Source organism: Spermophilus citellus, assembly GCF_964194105.1.
Source record: "Spermophilus citellus genome assembly, chromosome: 2".
In the NCBI taxonomy this organism is placed as follows: Eukaryota; Metazoa; Chordata; class Mammalia; order Rodentia; family Sciuridae; genus Spermophilus; species Spermophilus citellus.
Window position 1 is genome coordinate 89,923,613 of NC_138183.1, and position 21,741 is coordinate 89,945,353.

At 39.3% G+C, this 21,741-nt stretch overlaps 1 protein-coding gene across 1 annotated transcript in view; it reads left to right on the top strand.

The window, feature by feature from the left end:
* Positions 1-15,498, top strand: part of NTRK2 (neurotrophic receptor tyrosine kinase 2) — a 367,515-nt gene extending 352,017 nt beyond the window's left edge. Inside the window, exons 19-20 of the mRNA XM_081264889.1 lie at positions 12,935-13,093; positions 15,083-15,498. Of these exons, the coding sequence (XP_081121015.1) occupies positions 12,935-13,093; positions 15,083-15,268 (345 nt within the window). The 3' untranslated portion in view covers positions 15,269-15,498. The remainder of the gene's footprint in view (positions 1-12,934; positions 13,094-15,082) is intronic.
* Positions 15,499-21,741: the final 6,243 nt, after the last annotated feature.

The following is a 21,741-nucleotide window of genomic DNA, read 5'->3' on the forward strand; positions in this document are numbered from 1 at the left end:
GTTATCAATCTCCATCTGGGCCAGTCTGGGTATTTTATTTACTTTGTATAAGCAAAACAGTTTCCTTTCTTTCTTTAAAACCTTTTCCTTTTTTTCTCTGCTTTACTTCTTTCCCTTTCTTCCTTCCTTCCTTGCTTGCTTGCTTCCTTCCTTCTTTCCTTCCTTCCTTCCTTCCTTCCTTTCCCATTCTGTCTCTCTGCCTTTATTTTTTCTTTCTCCCTTCCTCCCTCCTTTCTTTTCCCTCTAATAATTAACTGACTTGTATTACAGAAGCCCATTCGTTTGCCAATTTTATTAGAGTCCCCTTTGAAAGCAGGACTCTAATTGGTTCATGAGAAATTGTTTTTGAACTTCATTACTTGCATTAGTTCGTTTGTGTCTTAACTCATTCAACACATATTTATTGGGGGCCTAACGTATGCCAGGTCCTGTCCCAGGCATGGAGATTCAACAGAAACAAAGTTCCTTCTCTTTGAACTTTTAGAGAATATAGACTAGAAAGTCAGGAATGTTGTGTGATAAATACCGTGGGCCAATTACAAGAACATTCTGTAATATTTATTATTTATCACACAACATACCTGAGTCCCTTGTCTATATTCTGTATTCGTCCTCTCTCTATAAAACTCTCTTTTGTAAGATTGTTTTGTGGGTTGACATGCCTCAATTTATGAATCCCAGGAGCACCCATTCCCTGGCTTCAGTCCAACAGCAGATCTTCCTACTCTTCTTCCTCTGCCAATGGCAGAGCAAGATCCGGTGCCAGAGAGGAGGGCAGGCCGAATGATTGGAGCTGAATCTCTGATAACTTCCAGGAGAAGGGTAGTGTGGCCAAAAGGGGGGAAAAGCTGAAGGTTATAGCAATGGGCAACTTTCTAGAGATGACATTCCCTAAATAGACTGTTGTGTACTGGAAGCTAAAACATCTGTTCATCCATTCATTTCAACCACTTCTTAACTACCTACTACTATGTGCTTAGCACTATTCTGAATTCTACAGATATCACGAGAACAAGGTCACCAGAATCATGGAGCTTACTCCAGTCGAGGGAGACAGAAGATACAAATAAACAAATACAAAGAATAATTTTCCGCTAGTTCTAAGTGCAATAAAGAAGGAAGAGAAATATAATTAATGTGGCCAGAGCTTGGTGAGTAAGGAGAGTGGTAGGTGGTTAAGAGACAGGTGAGCCTCACCCATGTCAGAATGTCAGGTAGGACCTTAGGAGTCTTGCTGAGATGTTTGGATTGTATTCAAGTACAGTGGTAGTCAGGGAAGAATTGTAAACAGGTGAGTGACAAGATCCAATTACATTTTTAAAAGAACAGTCCAGTTGCTCTAGAGGGGAATGGATTACAGGAAGCAAAGGTGAAAGCTAGCATACCCCAGAATGAGTGAAGGAATGTGGCAGCTGGTACCAGGTGGACTACATGGAAATGAGGGGGAACTATTGCCTTCAAGGGAAGCTTTGCAGGTGGGACTGAAAGAGCCTGATGATGGCTTAGAAATTGGCATAAGGAAAAAGAAGGTATTAATAAAGACTCTAGGAGTTTCAGCTCAAGCAAAACCTGCAGTGATGTTCCTACTATTTAAGGGGAATGGGAAGAGAGAGGGCAAAATAGGGATTCAAAAGGAGTATGAAATATTGATGACATTTAATCTTTAGGTAAGCAGAGGTCGGAACCCCATTGGAAAAGAAGGAAGGTGGTTCCAAAAGTCAATTGTTCTTAAAATGGGAGTTATCTTCCTTTCCCTTGAGTTTTCACTTCATTTGCAGTAGATTGCTGGTTCTGTCTAAACCTTGCCATTCTCTGGAGTTTTCTAGTCTTCAAAGACAAATTCAGGGATGAAGAGAATTATTTCCCTGAGTCTGTGTTCAGACAGTAGATACTAGTGCTAAAAGACCTTTATATGTTTCCTGAAAGCTATTTTTGTAAATGAATTCAAGTAATAAACACACTTTCCCAAATGTCAGAGATCTGTACCTAAAGAGAAGTTTTGGTAAAAACAAAGTGTGACTGCAGAGCATGGAGACCTTGGAAGGGAATATGCAGAAAATTGATGATGAGGCCAACTGTGGGAGTAAGGAGTGAAAAATTCCATATCATGAAATTTTGTTTCATGAACAGAATTAATAAAGATATTGCCTAAAATATTGCATATAAATTTTATAAATTGATATTAATTTTAATTATAACTAATATTTTATAAATATGTAAGTTTGTGTGTTCATGAAACATAACACATTTTGAATCTTGATGTTGGGTTTTGGCTCTTATCCCAAACCTAATATCTGAGCGTTTCCTTTTGCTTAGACCTAGCCATAGTGCTAATCTCTAGAACGTGGTGTGCCTCTTTAGAACATAGGCTGTGGAGAAGTGTGAAGGCTTATGCATGTATTTCTTTTGCGATTCAGTGGAGAGACTGTAATACCGTAAGTACTTTATTTATGTTCACCTAGTTAGTAAGTGGCTGAGCTAGAACAGGAAGCAAGTCTGCCAACCTCAAAGCCCATTCTCTTCTGCTACCCATGCTTCTGAAATGGGAATCTGAGTAACATTTGAATACAGATGGTGAGCCCAGACCAGAGACTCACAAAACCACAAAATAAACACAGGCTATGATTCTAAAGCATCATTCACAGCAAATGACTTAGGGACAAATATTACTTTTCATAATGCTGTATAAAGTCTAGTGCAACAAGTATATCAGATGTAAAAGATGAAATATAAGATTTTTTTAAAATGCCACACTTGCCATTAGACCTGAGCTACCCTCAGATATAATCCCAATTATCCCCTCACTCCCTCAACCTTTCACATCTTTCTTGGGTATTAGGGCACACTCACAGAAAGGTATGAGAAGCACATGGCTACCCCCACACTGGTTTTCTGTAACACTGAGCTTCCTCAATTCACCACTGTGAACAAAAAAGCTGCTGGTTAGAAATTGAACTCTAATTTCAAAATTGGAAAATGGCCATTTCTTGTAAAATGTGCACTTTTCATTGATATACTTTTTCTGTAAGTATATCTAAAGAGGTACAAGAAAAATGAATTTTAAAGGTAGATTACATCTTTAGCGCAAATCAGAGCACACAAAGTAGGTGCTCAGTAATTGAATTACTTGTGTTATATTACTTCTTAACTCTCAGCTCATCATAAGAACTCATGATGCCCTTTATAGCCAAGGTCACAATTGCCATGCATTACATGTAACACAGGAATAGCAGAAAATAACCGTAGTGATGCCAGGCTGGCATTTAGAGCTCTCTAGAGAAAGCAACTTTCCTGTTATTGTTATCCTCATAAGGATGCAGACAACACTTCCTGTGTCTGAATGAACTTCCCCAGCTGGGAGGAGGGAGGACCTTATTCATTTTTAACTGGATCTGATATATTAAGTCCTCATTCAAGGTTAATGGAGGGACATAGTTTCTGGCAGGGTCTTCAGAGTTATTTAACAAGCCAAGGTTAATGTTGGGACCAATGAACTCTCCACTTGCTGGACATGGTGCACCCGGAGCAGCAATAATCACGATAATCACAGCTGTTTCTAAAACAGAAGATATTTTTTTCCTTTTTTTTTTCTATTCTATGGATTAATCATAGCTTTCTTCCCTTTCTAAAAACTATCTGGAATACAATCCTGTTGGAATCATTTCCATAGGAACAATTTCGAATTGAAATTCGAGCACTAAACCAATGTTACAATCCCCTTAGCACAGACAATGACATGAATACACATTGCCTCTGCTTTCTGACTCCATTGCTCAGCATTCTGTCAGTTGCTGTGGCTTCTCACCAAGACGGGTGCAATGCTTTGGTCCTGAATACTGAAACTCAAATGGTCTCTTGCCTCGAAAACCATAATGCTTAGGATGATATAAAAAGGTCAATAATATTTAACACTTAAAAATGGCAGCTTAAAAAAATGTGTATTGTAGGAATGTACATCTTCTCATTGCTGTGTTATATATAAGTTCAATAATCATGGGCCAGGCAACAGGGTATATTGGTACCTTTTAAAGACTTAATCCTGCTCCAAATTCACTCGGTAAACTCCTCCATTTAGGTTGATAAGAGTTACTGGGGAGACAAAGCAATCAGAAAAGGAAGAGCATGTTGTTTATTCTTACAAGGAATGATTCAAATGTGATTCTTCGATGTCCACTTGAGAGCAGTTGCATGCCTTACTGAGAGAAGACATATTTGCTTCTGATTAAAGTCAAATATAAAATAGGATGAATTGCAATCACTTTTAAGAAAAAGGGTCTTGGACTCTTTAGATTGCATTTAGTCACAATTCTAGAGTGCACAGGTGTGTTGGTCATCTTTGTATGGTTGGGGAAAATGCCTGAGGAAAAGCAACTTGGAGGAGAAAAAATTATTTTGGCTCATGGTGTCAGAGCTTTCAGTCTGTGGTCAGTTGGCTTCATTGCTTTGGGCCTGATGTGCAGCAGAGCCTCATGGTGGAACAGCATGACAAAGGAAAGCTGCTTAGCTCATGGCTGCCAGGAAGCAGAGAAAGAGGTGGAAAAACAAGAAGAGAGAAAGAGAGAAAGGGTCTGGAGGCAAGTAATACCTTTCCTGTTCATGTCCCTAGTGACCTACTTCTTCCAACTCAGCCCTACCTCCAACAGTTGCCACCACTTCCTGATAATGCCATAAAATTATTAATCCATTAATTCAAGGCCCCACCTTTGAAACCTGCTACGTTGGAGACCAAACCTTCAACACATAGCCTTTGGACAACATTCCAGATCTAAACTGTAACATTCAGCCTTTCCTAAATCATGGAACAGTAGGACCCAGGAGGATGGTAACCTGAGGTAATATGGAGTCCAAAAGCCATTCTACCTTTGTCTCCACCTCACTAGAGAGTTCCAGGGTTTCTTTGCTTTCCCTCAGCTATCCCCAAGGAAAATGAGGAAGGGAGGAGGACAGGCTCACACTGGAGCTGAACTGAATCTGAGAACTGTTATGGAACAATAGCAGGTTTAAACCATTTGCTCAACTTTACAGTTAGTTGGTAATATGGAAACCATCAAAAGTTACCCAAGAAGGGTTGGACCTTCACTTGGGGCCATGGGAATCTGAAGTAATGATCACAGATTTGGATTCTGGCTAAAAATGATCTAATTTCTAGTGTTCAGAACTGTTCTACCTGCCATAGACCACATAGGAATCAGAAGGGAGCATTGGCAAGGAGAGTATATGATGCATTATTTGTATCCCCTCAAAATTCATATGTTGAAGCCTGTATTAGTCAACTTCCCATCATTAAAAATACCTGAAACTTATAAGGAGAAAATATTTATTTTAGCTCATAGTTTTGGAGGTCCCATTGGCAGCAATAGGAACTTAGAGAAGGAAGGAGGAACTGGGGTCCCTTAAGGGCATATCCCCAATGAACTAAAGATCTCCCATTAGACAGAACATTCTAAAGGCCCCACCACCTCTTTATCATGTCACCCAAGGGAAGCAGCTTTTACCACATGGACCTTAGGGGGATATTCCAGATCCAAAGCCTTAACCCCCAATGTGAGTGTTTTTTGGATACTGGGCTTTTAAGGAAGTATATGTTTTAAAAAGTTCATAAGAGTGGGGCCTGTTCCAGAGGATTAGTGTCCTTATCAGGAAACACTACAGAGGGTTCATTCTCTGTCTTGCTCCCTCTTCAAGCAGAAAGAGAGCTCTCAACAGAAACTGAATTGGGAAGAACCTCCATCTTGGTCTTCTAGCCTTCAGAACTGTGAGAAAATTAATTTATGTTATTTAAGCTACCCAGTCTGTGGTACTTTGTTATGGTGGCCCAAGAAGGCGGAGGCAGAGACCCTTTTCCCATCTCTGCATCTGACTCCAAGTCAGACTTGAGGTAAAAAATGTAAAGAGTACCAGGCATTTGAGAGCAAATTCTACCACTTTCTGGCTGTGTGGACTTAGTTGGTCCCTTTACCAGAGATTCCTTATCTCTTAAATTGGGATAAAAGCAGAATAAATGGATAACCAAAAATGTAGAAAAACAGCAACTAATATTTATTGCACATTTTCTATGTGCCAGGAGTTGTTCTTCTAAAAACTTTATTTATTTAAGTCAGATTCATTAAAACATAATATAGTAGAATATAACTTTTTACTATACAGTTCTACAAGTTCTGGCAAACAATCATTTAACTGTCATCACAATCAAGATACAGAACCCTATTAAAGAAACCCTCCCTCTACGCCCAGTCCTGGGCAACCATAATTTTTCTAGACCTATTGTTTTGCCTTTTCTGTAATATCATATGAATAAAATTATATAGACTTTTGATCTGGCTTCTATCTTGGCTTTTCTAATATCAATTTATTTAATCTTTGTAACAATATTTTGGATGAGTCTGATTACTGTAGAATGAATTTATATGCAAGTACTATGAAAAAGTAAAATTGGTCATACAAACCTGAGGTATTATTATCATTTATATTACCTGTATTATTATTATTTTATGGTAAAATACACACAAAATCAATCCTCAGTGAAAATGATGCATTGAATTTGCCCTTTGTATTCACCTAGAATCCAAGTATTGGGACATACTGATGACAGATCTATCACCTTTTCCTTTAACACAGATGACAGTTTGCCTTGTTCTGGCAGAATAGAGATTTAATTATGAAAGAAAACATTTGAAAAATATTGTTAACCATAAGGTCCAGTATGTCCTCTCACTGACTAATCCAAAAATACTTGGCCTTCAAGTTACTAAGTCATTACCCTTATGCCTCTGACCAGATTGTTACTATAAATAGGAAAAGACAAGGAAAGATGTTCTACGCTGTCAATATCAGAAATTTTAGGAATAACAATAATCAATTCCTAATCTATAATCAATTCCTAATCTATGAGAGAGGGTGACCAAGTAGACACCAGCATTCTTTCTCACTCACCCCAGGACGTGTTTACTCAGAGGCAAGGCAGAGAGGACTGAGTTTTTTCCCTCAGGAAGTGTCCCCTGGTTCAGTAGCCTCCACCCTGGAATCACCTGCTCAATTCATAATATAATTCTCATCTTTCTGGACATCGTGACAGAGTACCCACAGACTGACACAGTGGTTCTAGGGTCTTCTCCAAGGGGAAGATTTTGCAGACATTGTTTCTCTGTCTCCTGTTTTTAATCTTCTATTACAAATGCAACATATGATAAATAAGTCAATAAGGTCCAGCTATCCCTTAAAGTTTACAGAGTTCATGAATTTTTAAGGAACAGATCAGGAGAAACTGCTGGTCAGGCATGGGTGTGATGAGGAGCTCTAGGAGCCCTTTCAATATTTAATGCAGCCAAAAGCTTCTGACAACTAATCATCTCTTAATGGGGCTTGCCCTTTGGCCTGCATGTTGCCAAGGGAGTAAAATGTTTGGCTCCCAAACAAGTTATCACTCATTCATTGAGTAAATACCACAAGCTAAAAGCCGCCTTCCAGGCATTATTGGTCTTTGCTAGTGAGTTTAGTTACTTGTTTTTAAATCAACAGTGGTTTCAGAGCCAGTGGGGCGTTTGCTTTGGGTGTGTAGAGAGGCTCCTGTCTACGGTTGTGCCTCTTGTAAACACAGAAGGGAGGCTCTGGGGAGAGAATGAATGTTGGAGGAATAAGCATGATCAAGAGGGAAATAAAGAGACAAACTGGATAAGACAAAATGCAGCATTTGAACTGGGAATGTACAAGTGAGGTTTGAGAGGAGATTAGAAGAGGGAAGTAGGAATGGGCTGGGAGGGGCAATACAGATGCACATAAAAAGAGGCAGTGAGGAGAGAACCAGGGGATGATTGGGTGCATTTTGTGAGAAGCCCAACAGAAGAGGAAGAGCTGAGCTCTTCACCTCCTCTTTTGTCTCCCAGTTTCCCTGGAAAATGAACTGTGCATTCCTCATTAACTTTTCCCAGACACATTTTATATTTAAATAAATAAATAACAACAAACAATGAGAAAGAACCTAGATTCTCAGCATGTATAGTGGAGAGATAAAGATCCTTCTTTACTTCTTTTGGTCACCAAGTCATATTTACACCTGCTCAGCAAGTTTCTAAATCCTAGTTTTCTGATGTAGAAAAATAAATTGCATGTTAAGCCACTGGGAATTTTTCACAATTTACGACCTAATGACCAAAGAGTGAGTACTTTGAATTGCTTGGGTAAGAAATAAATTTTATAGTTACACTGATTAGATGTGTCCACTTTGATTTTAAAATAATGAAGTCATTGATTTCTAATTCCAGGCAGTTTTGCGAAGGGCCTTTTCATATTTTTTCCAGGATTTATTATCTTGAAATAGTTTTCAAACAAGTAGATATAAAGGATACTCAGACCCAGGTATTTTAACTAGAACACAGTTGTTATTTTTGTTTTTAACCAGATCATCCTATACATATCATTTCCAAAATAATGAGGTGCCATGGAAATAAACATTAAGGACTAAAAGAACAGTTCTTGATGTTTTAAAACAATTCATTATTTTTCTCAGCTTGATTTATTTTAGGTCCTGTGAAATTTCTTTTTGCACTTGGACCTCAGACATTGTTCTCATTAGCATTGCTGGTTTACCCAAGTTGCAGTGATTAGCAGCCCTAATGGTCAATAATGATGGAGTCCTTCCCAGCCCTCAATGGCTAAACATTCGTTTTTAGTTTCTCCCCTTTTTCTCCAGCCTCAGAAGAAATGGGATATGAATCACCATCTTGGTATACTCCTACATTTATGCATTATGAAGTCTTCCCAGACTTTGTTCCCAGATTGACTAGTCCTAGATCTATACCATGGACAGTCCTTCTGTCTACTATACAGATGGCAAATCAAGGAATAGGGTTTCTTGTGCAACTTAAAAAGCCCCTGCACCTCATGTGAATCTCAGTAGTTTTGGTTGCATTTTACAAGGTTATGCATTTAATTGAATGGCAAGACTGTTTCCATCCATTTACAATTTGGTTTGATCGAGAGTTTAGAGAAGTGGTTGGAGAATGGATAGAGAGGTAGTGGAGGCTGATCTCTTTGAAAGAACATTTTGAGAACTCCTTCCCAAATGGCAACACTTGCAAGAGACCCACTTGAAGATGTGGTTTGCTTACTAACTGACCACCTCCTCACCTACCAGACATAACTAATTAGTGTCCAATGCTCTTGAGGCAGGTGAACCTTTAGCAGAAGGGAGTGTCCGCTCTATTCTCAGGGTGACATAAAGGCACTAGAATGGTCACTGAGCTGTAGCAGGGGATTTTTCTTGAAATGGTGGAATTTAGCCCAGTACAGTGGCATAGGCCTATAGTCCCAGCATCTCTGGAGGAGGCTGGATAGAGAGTTCAGAGCCAGCCTCAGCAACTTAGGAAGGCCCAAGCAACTCAGTGAGACCCTGTCTCTAATAAAATACAAAAAAAGGCTGGGGGCGGGGGCGGCTAGAGATGTGGCTCAGTGGTTAAGTATCCCTGGGATCAATTCCTGGTACCAAAATAAATAAATAAATAAGTGGTGGAATTTGAGCTTACCTTTCAGAGTTCTCTGAGGAGTAAGGGGAAAGGGCAGGAAAGCAAACCTTCCAAGCAGCACAAGCAAGTTCCGCCTGGGTGAGGATCCACCATGAGGCTTGCTGGCTGACCACAGAGCATGTGTTGGAGAATAGAGAAGGTAGAAAGGCAGAGTGTCCCATCAGAATGAATAGTGTTCAGTGGGCTTGAGGTAAACTACTTAAATTCTCTGAATGTTAGGTGCATTATTAGTAATATCTAGGCAAGACAACATCTACTCCAAAGGGTAGCTGTTAGATGCAAGTGAGGTAATTGAATGGAAATTCTTTGTAAGAGGTGAGGTACTGTGTGTTGATGGATAATTATGGACACCAAGTGGTAGTGGATGATTACAGAAATATAGTGTTTTGTGCTAGAAGTAATCCTTCACATATGAACAATAAGAATATAAGTGAGACCTAACGAAACTTTTTCCTAAAACTGGGTAAGAGCACAGCAGGAACTAGAAATCTAGTCTCTTAGATTGAGGAAAATTAAAATTGCAAGTCTACATCAATTCTCAAGCCAACTGGATTTCCCATCTTGCATCAGTTTAATCTGGCTAGTTCAGTGACTAACATGCAGCCCACTTCAACTGACCACAGAAGAGCTTGAGAGGCACTGTCACATCTTGAACAGCCAAGGGCAGAAATTCTGACTCCTAGTGTCATACTTGAGATCACATTCCATCTCACAAATATTTAAGAAAGGATGCAAGGGCAAGTTGCCAAGTAGTACAACACAAAACAAATGTCTCATTGTGTGTTTTGCTGCACAGGGTATGGTTTTGTGTGGCTCAAGCTGTCAAGTGTCTGCAGCAAGAATGTGATTGTTATTTATAACAATGGTGACTTTTTTGGGGGGATAAAGGAGATCCTACTCTTGTGACATGCTCCAAAATACTAAGGAAAGAACTGCAAAGAAAATGTTCAAAAATGTTCCAAACGGGTTGAGAAAACTTGTGAACCCTGCCTGAACTTTTATTAGATTGTCCCACCACTCACCCGTTTGACATCAGAACAAGGAAAGCATTATTTATAACAGCATGTGTGAAATCCCAGAAGAGATGCTTGAAAGAATTAAAGTGAAAAATCTGTCCCAAAGAGACTACAAGCAGAAAATAAATGATCAAATGGGAAAACATGTAAATCAAAATGTGAGTCTTTTTCTTTTTTTCTTTTTTCTATCCTTTAGAGGAAACAAAAGTTTTTCTTTAGCTATTAGTGATACAGGGCAAAGCACCTGGTACACTGGGGTCTACAATCCACAAAGCCACGTGGTCACTGCTGAGTGAGAAATACAGGAGAGTCACCATGTGTTGATTCTTCCCCATATTGTCTGCAGAATGGCTGCTGCCATTGAAGAAATAAGAAAGTAAAGATTCTGGAGAAGGAACCAACACCTTGAAAGCATTTGGTACATAAGATTTATAAAGCACTTTCACAAAGGTCTGCTTGAATGCATACCTCATGATAACATGATGAAGTATATATTGTTACCCACAGTTTATAGTTGGAGAAATGAGATCACAGAGAGAAACTCCAGGTTCCGATAGCACAACCAGCTGTTTCCTGCTTGGGTAACTTCGACGAGCTGCCAAGCCTCTCTCATGCCCCTCTCCTGTGGATAGATGTTTTTTAAACTGTATAGAGCTCACTCTCCAGGTATGATTTCAGAGAGTGGCAAGAAGACTGGACATGCAAGTGTGCCACAGCACGGCGCAGCCTTTCATGCCATGTAGACCAATGTGTATCCAGTTCTGTGGAGTGGTGAAGCTTGTCCCTATTGGTCACAGAGCAGTCGTCTCCTTGCTGCTGTTGTATGGTGGCCCAGACCTGGTGGGATCATTCTACCCTGTACCATGAGTTCTTCTGAGCATCTGGAAATGTGGCATCTTCCACATACATGCACAGCTTCCCTTTGCCAAAGTCCTGGGCACTCAGAGTTAACAGCCATGAACAGAAAGGATATTCACTGCCCACATCCTTTGTGGTTGGTCAGTGCCTGTGTCATGCTGGTCACAGTTTGAATACTGGCCCTAAGGGGAATTGTTGTCACTACCCGCAGATATGCCAGGTGGGTCCACAGGAAAAGCATGTGCCTACTGAATGTTGAATCCCACTGCTGTTAGGGGAAGAAGGAACAAAGCAAACACACTGATAAGAAGACAACTTGGCCTTTGTGAGCTTTAGGTTTATTAAGAGCTGAACAGAAAAATATGGGCCATGTTAACCCTAGCCAGTAAGTTATGTCTCTCCTTATCATTTGGACCCATTGTATGGAGAATGGGGTGGGAACTCCTCCTTTCACACTGTCATGCTTTCTTGGATACTAAGAGCATCATTTGAAATTACTAAGCTTATTGGATGTCTTTGGCATTTCAGCTCCTTGAGCAGGGGTACAAGTGCATTTTTTAAGCACTGTTTATTTCCTTCTTATAATGGGTCATGAGTGGATATTGAGAATTAGAATTGGGCAGAAACTCGATGTGGCATTAGTCTAAAAACTTGGGGGCTGAGAGTTGTCATTGAGGCCTGATTCCTGCTGTAGCTTAACTCCCCCCAGCTGCTGTCAATATCAGTGTGTCCTCAAGCTGGCGGTACTGGGAAGTGGGTGCAGGGTGAGAAAGAGGACATACAGGCCACAGGCAGGAATTGATTCAGGGTTTTAAAATCAGACAACCCTGATGTGTTACAAACCTAAAAATGAAATTCTTTACTTTTTTCCATGAAGTGGGAAATCTAAAATAAGTCTCCCTGTCAAGCAACCTGCACTTCAGTCACCTTGTGTAAAATGGGAATATGATTTCCATCTTGGCCACTAGTAGACTGTGATGAGGATGTTTTAGTCAACACTGTGTACAATGTTATACCTCAAGTGGAAGGGAGCCTCATTCTTGTCCAGGAAGAACAGACACTGATAGGTCATTTGGGATTTTTATTCGTTGTCCTGATCAAAGTTATCTTGTTTCTTTTTCCTTCCTTTCTTTCTTTCAGGATGAGGTTTGAATGAGGGCCTTATGCATGCTAGGCAAATGCTCTACCACTTAGCTAATATCCTCAGCCTTCAAAGTTATCTTGCTAGTTAGATGATTGAGCTATCCCCTTACAGAAAGTACATGTGTGTTTTTCTTGCAGGCTGAATATCCACCTAATCATCATCTCTGCTCCTGTCTGGTTTTGAGAAAAAGATAATTGCAAATAACTTGAAAAAAAATGTTTTGACCATTCTTCACTTTTTGCTCTGTTGCTTGAGGAAATTATAGATCTCTTATGTGTTTATAAACAATTAAAGTTAATAAGAACAAGTAAGGAAAGAAAAACGTCTCCTCACAACTCCTCTCCACATGTGGTTCCAGGGTGACTGATGGTCTTTGTTGGTCCCTTTCCTGCCAGGTCGGTGGCCACACCATGCTGCCCATTCGCTGGATGCCTCCAGAGAGCATCATGTACAGGAAATTCACCACAGAAAGTGATGTCTGGAGCCTGGGCGTCGTGCTGTGGGAGATCTTCACCTACGGCAAACAACCCTGGTACCAGCTGTCAAACAACGAGGTGTGTAGTGACTCACGAGAGCCCCCTCCCCAGGCTAAATTCCCCTGGATGGATGGAGGCCTTCTCTTGGGCTGAAATCGGGGCATGGGCTTCCATGGCTGTGTTAGGGGTGGCAGAACTTCTCAAATAGCCTGCTGTGTACCTAAACGCCATGATGGCACTAAGGAATCACTTCGTGCTGCTCATGTAATAAATAAATAGCAGATGTAGCATTCCAGTGAGACTTTGGGTCTTTTGTTTATAATTTATAATTTGCTCCAATGAAGTTGCATATTTATTTCCTTTCTTCACATTTCACGAGAACATTAACTATTAGTGAAAAACTCAACCATTTCATTTTCCTATGTGATTTCTTTTGCAAATATCGTCATCCCTTGGTATCCATGGGGAATTGGTTCCAGGATCTCCCATGAATACCCAAATTTAGAATTCTCAAATCCCTTATGTAGAATATAGTATTTGCATATAACCTATGCACATGTTATGATATATTTTAAGTTATCTCTAGATTGTTTAGAGTACTAATACAATGCAAATGCAATATAAAGAGTTGTTACACTATATTGTTTAGGGAATTATGCCAAGAAAAAAAGCATATGCATGTTCAGTACAGATGTGATTATTTTTTCCAGATATTTTAGGTCTGCAGTGGTTAAATCCACAGATGTGGAACCCACATACATGGAAGGCTGGCATCTTTATGAGGTTTCTCCCATCTTTCTCAGATCCATGTCTGTCTTTTTAAGCCAATTCCATTAAACAATATGCCTGCTTATTTCTGTAGCCTGTCACTCAGCACCTTAACATAAGAGTGATTTGGGTTCCATGAGTCCCTCTTGAGGAGCATTCCTCGTAGATAAATCATTTATCTACCAGTTTTATGAAAAATGGATATAAACCAATCTAGTTTATCATGATGTAAACCAACCCATACTAATTGCTGCCTTCCTTCTGAAAAAAAAAATTGATTGTCGTGTTTCTGCTCTCTTCTACAATGGAGTATTATGCAACACTAAGAAATGACAAAATCATAGAATTTGCAGGGAAATGGATGGCATTAGAGCAGATTATGCTAAGCGAAGCTAGCCAAGCCCTAAAAAACAAATGCCAAATGTCTGCTTTGATATAAAGAGAACAACTAAGAACAGAACAGGAAGGAAGAACATGAGGAAAAGACTACAGTAAACAAAGACGAATGGGGGGAGAGAAACGGAGAGAGAAGGGAAAGCACATGGAAATAGTAGGAGACCTTCAATGATACATAGACTTATAAGAGGTTATGAGGGGCAAGGGGGAGGGAAAAAAAAGGGAGAGAATTGAACAACAGCAGGGGAGGTAGAGAGGGAAGATGGGAGGGGAGGGGAGGGGAGGGGGATAGTAGGGGATAGGAAAGGTAGCAGAATACAACAGTCACTAATATGGCATTATGTAAAACTGTGAATATGTAACAGATGTGATTCTGCAATCTGTATTTGGGGTGAAAATGGGAGTTCAAAACACAATTTGAGTCAAATGTATGAAAGATGATATATCATGAGCTATGTAATGCTTTAAATAATCAATAAAAAAATATTTAACAATTAAAAAAAATTGATTGGACTCCTTAAAAAAAAGTCATATCTCACAAGAGGTTAGAAAGGATAGAGGGGAGATAGAACAGAGAGAAGATGGATAATGGGAATAATAATGAAAAGTTGGGTATGGTCAAATAATCTTCAGCAAATAATATTAAGTATATAATTTTATAAAGATCTGGAAGAGAGTATTTTGATGCGATCAATGTTTAAGAAGATGGGAATGCTAATTACCTGATTTGATCACTATACATTGTAGATATGTATTAGTCATGCTCTATGCCAGATAGAGTTGCAATTATTATGTGTGAACCTTTTAAAAATTTTTTTAAAAAGAGCCTTCCCTTGACTCCTCTTGGCACTGACATTTCTTTCATCTGCATGGCTTTTTCTCCTGTCTGTGATTTCCATCCAGGTGATAGAATGCATCACTCAGGGCCGAGTCCTGCAGCGACCTCGCACATGCCCCCAGGAGGTATATGAGCTGATGCTGGGGTGCTGGCAGCGAGAGCCCCACATGAGGAAGAACATCAAGGGCATCCACACCCTCCTTCAGAACTTGGCCAAGGCATCTCCTGTGTACCTGGATATTCTAGGCTAAGGCCTTTTCCCCAGACCGATCCTTCCCAACGCACTCCTCAGATGGGTCGAGAGGATGAACATCTCCTAACTGCCGCTGGATGCCATGACACTGCTGTCCTGCACTCTGACAGTATTAACAAGACTCCGAGACGCTTTCAGAGGGAAGCGATGTGTACTTCTCCATCCACAGACACAGTATTGACTTCTTTTGGCATTATCTCTTTCTCTCTTTCCATCTCCCTTGATTTGTTCCTTTCTTTTCCTTTTCTTTTTCTTTTTTTTTTTTGTCTTCCCTGCTTCACAATCTTACCTTCTCTTTTTAATCAAATCTGGCTTCTGCATTACTATTAACTCTGCATAGACAAAGGCCTTAACAAACCTAATTTGTTATATCAGCAGACACTCCAGTTTGCCCACCACAACTAACAATGCCTTGTTGAATTCCTGCCTTTGATGTGGATGAAAAAAAGGGAAAACAAATATCTGACTTAAACTTTGTCACTTCTGCTGTACAGACATCGAGAGTTTCTATGGATTCACTTCTATTTATTTATTATTATTACTCTTCTTATTGTTTTTGGATGGCTTAAGCCTGAGTATGAAGAGGAAAACTTGTGTTCAATCTGGGAAAACTTTATCTATGGGAGATTAAAACCAGAGAGAGAGAGAAGATTTATTATTATAAACCACAGAACAGGAGAAACAAAGACAACCATTGGGATCAGCTGGCATCAGTTCCTACTTAGGAAAACCCCAGCAACTGTCAGCTGGGAATAATGTTTTCGGCACCTTCCCCTGAGGACCTTTTTGAGGAGTAAAAAAGACTGTTGAACTCTGTGCCATGGAGTAGTCTTTTCCCATCACCAGAAACACTAGTGTGTGGTAGAGAGAAAAGATGGCTACTATAGTACACAAGGTGGCACATCATACGCTCAGACGGTCTTGTCTCGGTCACGTCTCGGTCACGGTGATAGCAGTGTTATCCACTGAGCCTTTGTCAAATTCAGTTGAAAAGAGGTGGATTCTTGTCCAGAGATCATTTCAGGGTCAGGTGGGAAATCCAAGGACTCGGAAAAGATAGGACAAGCTCTCAATTTGGAGGCAAGTTTCTCTTATATTGAACTTTTCAGATAGCACCTCCCTCTGACCCCCGCCCTTCACTCCCACCTGTCCTTTTAACTGTGCAAGCAAAATTGTGCATGGTCTCCGTCGATTAATACCTTGTGTGCAGAAACTACCGCTCCAGACATCGTGCCCCTGGTAGGTAGAGCAGATCCATAAAAGGTATAACATATCAATGAAGGGAAGCTAATGGAGTTCATTAGCTGAGAATAAATGTCTCTGTGCTGTATGGCTGGTGGTGATGGGTTTTACCCAATATGGACCCTGAAGCCTGGATATCTTCATCCACGTTGAACCCACGGGATTGTGGGATGGGCAGAATCCATCCTGGAGGGAAAGGAAACCTCACCTGGGGACATCACACACATTCATGTTCAGTGTACACAGGCAATGTCTCTTGCTCTGGGCTCTGGTTGGGAGAGTGGTTTCATTCCAAATGTATTCCATTGTCAGTATGCTGTTTTGTTTTCTTCACTCCATTAAAAAAAATGTAAAACTAAAACATTTGGCACAGCATGCCAATGGGAGGCTGCGCCCAGACGGAGCATTGGAGGTATGCTTCTGGGCACAGTTATTGGTTTTGCAAAGAGAGTGTAAATTTAAATAGAAATTTACAGTTATTTGGATAGTCGGTTATACCAAGGGAGAAAATTATTTCTGTTCCTCAAGAAAACTTGCTACCCTCTGTGAGGGGAATTTTGCTAAACTTGACATCTTTATATCATGAGCCAGATTGAAAGGGAGTGATTTTAATTCATTTTAGGTTGTTTTATTTAGTTTTTGTTTCTGAAGGTGCAAGAGCTCTGTTTAGGTTTCACTTGTGCCCATTAATTACTAGAGCACCTTGTTTTCCATTATAGGCTTTGAAAGCCAGTGCTCAAAAACTTCAAAAGTGTAAATTATCAGAGAACAAAAGGAAATCCAGTAGCATCTGTGGTCAAGTGAGGGGGTTGGACAAGATGATCCTTTCAGCCCTTTGAGTTCTGTGCTGGCCTATGAAATATGGGAGTTGAGTTGTTTGTTCTCTTTGTTAGTGAAAACAAACCCCTCCAGAATACACAATTAATATAATGAAAGCCATATCTCCATGATATAGACATGTGTGCATATATCATGTCAAGGGCCCGTGGTACTGTTAAAATACTGTGGAACTCTGTGAAGCAGTAAGGAAGGGGCAGATTTGTACAAACTCTTCTAGATTCCATCAGCAATGACCTGAAAACCTACAAAGGTTTGTCACTCTGTGTGTCTGGCCAGCTGCTCTGAGAGAAAAATCTGCAAATTATTTATTTTATTTTAATAGAGAGCAATGGAGATAGTACTTTAAGAGATCAAATTCAAGGAGGGCTGTGTAGTTTTATAGCTAAGATTTGTTTAAAACAGATGTAAAGATGGAAATATTCCATTCCATTTTTTGTGTTTTCTTATGAAGGAATAAAAGCAAAAAAAAAAAAAATCTTCACACCTTCTGACAAGTCCCTCAAGGTCTTGAAACAAAAGGTTCTATGCAAGTACGAAGTTTTATAGTTATTTATACTGCTTGTTATTATTATTTCCTCTGTTGTCTCAAGAGTATGTGCTTATTTCAGAGATGTCTCACATTGAAAGAACATCAGATTGTTTTAATAATAGTTGATGAGCTACAGAATATCTTAAAGTATTCATCATTATTCCTCTATTACACACTTTCTCATGGTCTTCAAATTTTTAGAAAAGCAGCATCCTGGTTCTGAAATGTACTGGTCACCAAATATGGCCTACCATCAGATATGTTAAAAACTATAATTATAGCAGTGACAAACCTAAATCTCTAACTCAAACCAAGTCTTACAGTCATTTCCACTTACAAAGTGTCTAAGTTTTCCAAACACTTTTTGTATGTGTTTGCAAATTATTCCTGTTTTTTTTTGTAGGTGAGGAAATTGAGACTCAGAGAAGCTCAGAGGCATACTGAGGTCTCCTGTCTAGCTTGTGGCACCAACAGGCCTTCATCCAACTACTCTGACTTTATAAATCCATGATTCTGTCCACTAGAAATACTAATATACCAACAAACAGTTCAGAAAAGAAAGCACGCTAACTAATTCATGAATCAGGATATGAAGTTACGAATTTTGTTCATACAAGAGATGGCAAACATCTGAGACATTGTGATGTATGATCATGCTCTTAGCTTCAGCTTAATCTTTGTACACTGAACCAATGTCATAATCAGGCTTATTTAGAAAACACTTTAAACTATGCTATCAAGGATTATATCAGAATTCATATTATACATGTGTTCACATCAGCACTACCTGTGATATTTTCATGTATTTATATATGTGTTATAAATACTGGATTTATACATATACAAATGCACATACATAGTGTGTTTGTGTGTTTATGTATAAATATATAGGCACATCGTAATAGAGATAACTATAGTAGGGTGCAGTATGAATAATTTGCTTAAAATCTGCTAAATAACCAAAACTTTTTAATGTCATGTTGCAGTTAATGCTTCCATTCTCCATGTGGGTGGGACTACATCGCACTTCTAAACTCTGTGCAGTACCGCATGGGTGGAAGACATATTTAAGATAATGTGCTTCCCAAAACAACTGAAAAAAAAGCCATCCCACTGCATTGAGTCCTTTCTCTGGCTCTTTTTTAAAGGAAAATGCAGATTGAAACAGATCTCCTTTTATAAAAGTCCAGGAAAGGAAAATTGATTTTTTTTTGTCATTTTGCACATTTGTATTATGCTCACTTTGTCCCACTGTGACCTTTTCACAGTTATGTCAGAGTCCAAGCATTCCAGATGTAAAGTGTAATGTTGGGAGACCCATGTCATGAATGCCAATGGCAAGACATCCAAGACTCTCTTAGGAACTCCCACATCTGAGTGTAAATGGACCAACCAGCCGTGGAGAGCGCTGTCCTTTGTAAAGCATCATGGCAACATGATTCCTGGTCAAGAATAGGCTTTTCCCCCCTAACCTTTCTTTTTGCAAATTGGACAGCTTATAACACCAATAACATTGTGTCTAATTTTAAAAAGGACTGTCTATAGGTACATTTACCCTTGATCATCTTGGTCCCCCATTCTTTTTCTCCTATTTTTCCCTCCTTATTTGAGAACTTTTATTTTCAATCTTAATCTTGGTTTAGCCCTATATTACTATTACAGGAAGTCTCATGAGAGGAATGGCTAGTGACCCAACTCCCCAAATGTCTAAGTGAGCAATTAAAGCCCGTTTCTTCACAATGTATTATGGAATGTAGAGACTCAGGTTGTGATAGCTAGTACATGAATTTCAATGTTATTCTAAGGAACTGGGAGTGAGAAGAATTCATAGCTTAAAATGACAGTGCAGGAAGGGATATTTTGTTGTTATCAGGGCTGGAATGAATCACTGCTGCTTGAGGCAAAGGTTCTTGAATATCCTTAATTTCTGCATCTCCCCTTCTTTTCCTTTGGCTTTTATTTATTTATATATTTATTTATTTATGTATTTATTTATATAGTTTTGCTCCATTCATCACAAACAGAAGCAAAGGTAAAACACTGTGAATCTCACAACAACCAAGCAACTATTTTGCCATCTTAACATACGTCTCAGGAGACGAAATGGGAAAAGATGGGAATGTCATTTTTCAGTCTAGGCGTTCTAGGCCAGGTCTATGTTTATTTTATTTCTTTGGTCTGTGCATTAATAAATATGATCCTGAGTGAAGGTTGGCTGAACGTTCAACATATTAGAGTAAGGATAATAAAAGCTGCCAGTGGCCATGTGTTTGAATGGCGGGGAAGCGGAGAAAATGAAATACAGCGTAAAGGCCTACATCTTGCAGCTTGTATATCTTACTATTGCTTTAAAAATGTATAAAACTGCTGGAAATGTTTTAAATACAAGGTCTTTGAATTAAATGTGGATCTTAAATATGTAATCCCTTGACAAATAACCAAATTATGGTGAAATATTGCTCCCTGCATTCCTTGATCATTACTATGACTTACAAATCTGCCTAGAGATGTGGACGCTCTGCATTCGCTTCTGTATCTGGAGAGATGTTTGTATATATTCGGGCCATAGACACACTCATTTCAATATCTCTCTGCAGATATATTTCCCCTTTAATGGTGACCTGGTATTTGGAACTCTCTTTTCATTTGGTTTATTTCCTTTAAATGTGATGTCTCTGTGCCAATAGTTACTGGTTCTTGTTTTGCAATCTGTTTTGAGGTCCATTGCTTTATTAAAACCCACTGCATCTTGGCTGATTTCAAAGTGACACCTGAATACAGTGTTTTAAAAAAAAAAGTTTTGTTTGTAAATCATGTGACCAGCTTCTCTCAACCTGACATGGAAAGTCTCTTGTATTACAGTGTATTTAATAAAAAATGATGTCTTACAATAAATAACATCCTCCAAAAGAGAGACTAAAAGTGACATGATTACTTTTTAAAAATGCATAGAATTTCCACAAAGTACATTATGCTTTTTAAAAATATGTATGTGTCTTTAGACAGTCACCATAGTGGCCTACAGTGTTGATTGGTTGAAGATCATGAAAGTAAGTGCCCTTAGGTACAAGTTCCCTAGCTGATCTCTCCACAGATCTGACACTTTCAACTTACATTCTGGATAGCTAGAATGTCATTGCTCATTACTTTAATTCTTGGAATGATATAAATACTCTATCTCCATTGTCCAATATGGTAGTCTTTAGTCAATGGCTCATGGGTATTTGGAATATGGCCAGTGTAGCTAAAGAACTGAACTTTAATTGACATTTAAATAGTCACATGTGGCTAGTGATTATCATGTTGGATAGTAGAGAGCAAGAAGAAAGAATCATCATGGTTTCTACAAGATCAGAATCTAAGAAACCTCCCAAGAGAAATGTACATTATGATATCCTAGCGTTGGGGCAGTTTTGAGGATCTGAAGGAGCCAGGAGTAAAAGTAACTGACCACACTTTTGTTTCTCAGTGTTGTTGTGTTTTTTTTTTTTTAAGAGAGAGAGTGAGAGAGAGAGAATTTTAATATTTATTTTTTTTAGTTTTTGGCGGACACAACATCTTTGTTGGTATGTGGTGCTGAGGATCGAACCTGGGCCGCACGCATGCCAGGCAAGCGCGCTACCGCTTGAGCCACATCCCCAGCCCTGTTTCTCAGTGTTTGACAGCCATATTTCCTAGTGTATGGCCTCTTCTCCGCAGCCTTCTGAGGCACAGCAGCATCTCAACAGCACTCTTGGCATAGACTTCAGGAACCTCAAGTTGGGCTGCAGACTGTCCAAAACACAAAATCTCAAGCATTGCCTCTTGAATACATCCTCCCAGTGGTACAGTTATATTTTCCTTGAGTTGAAAATATATGA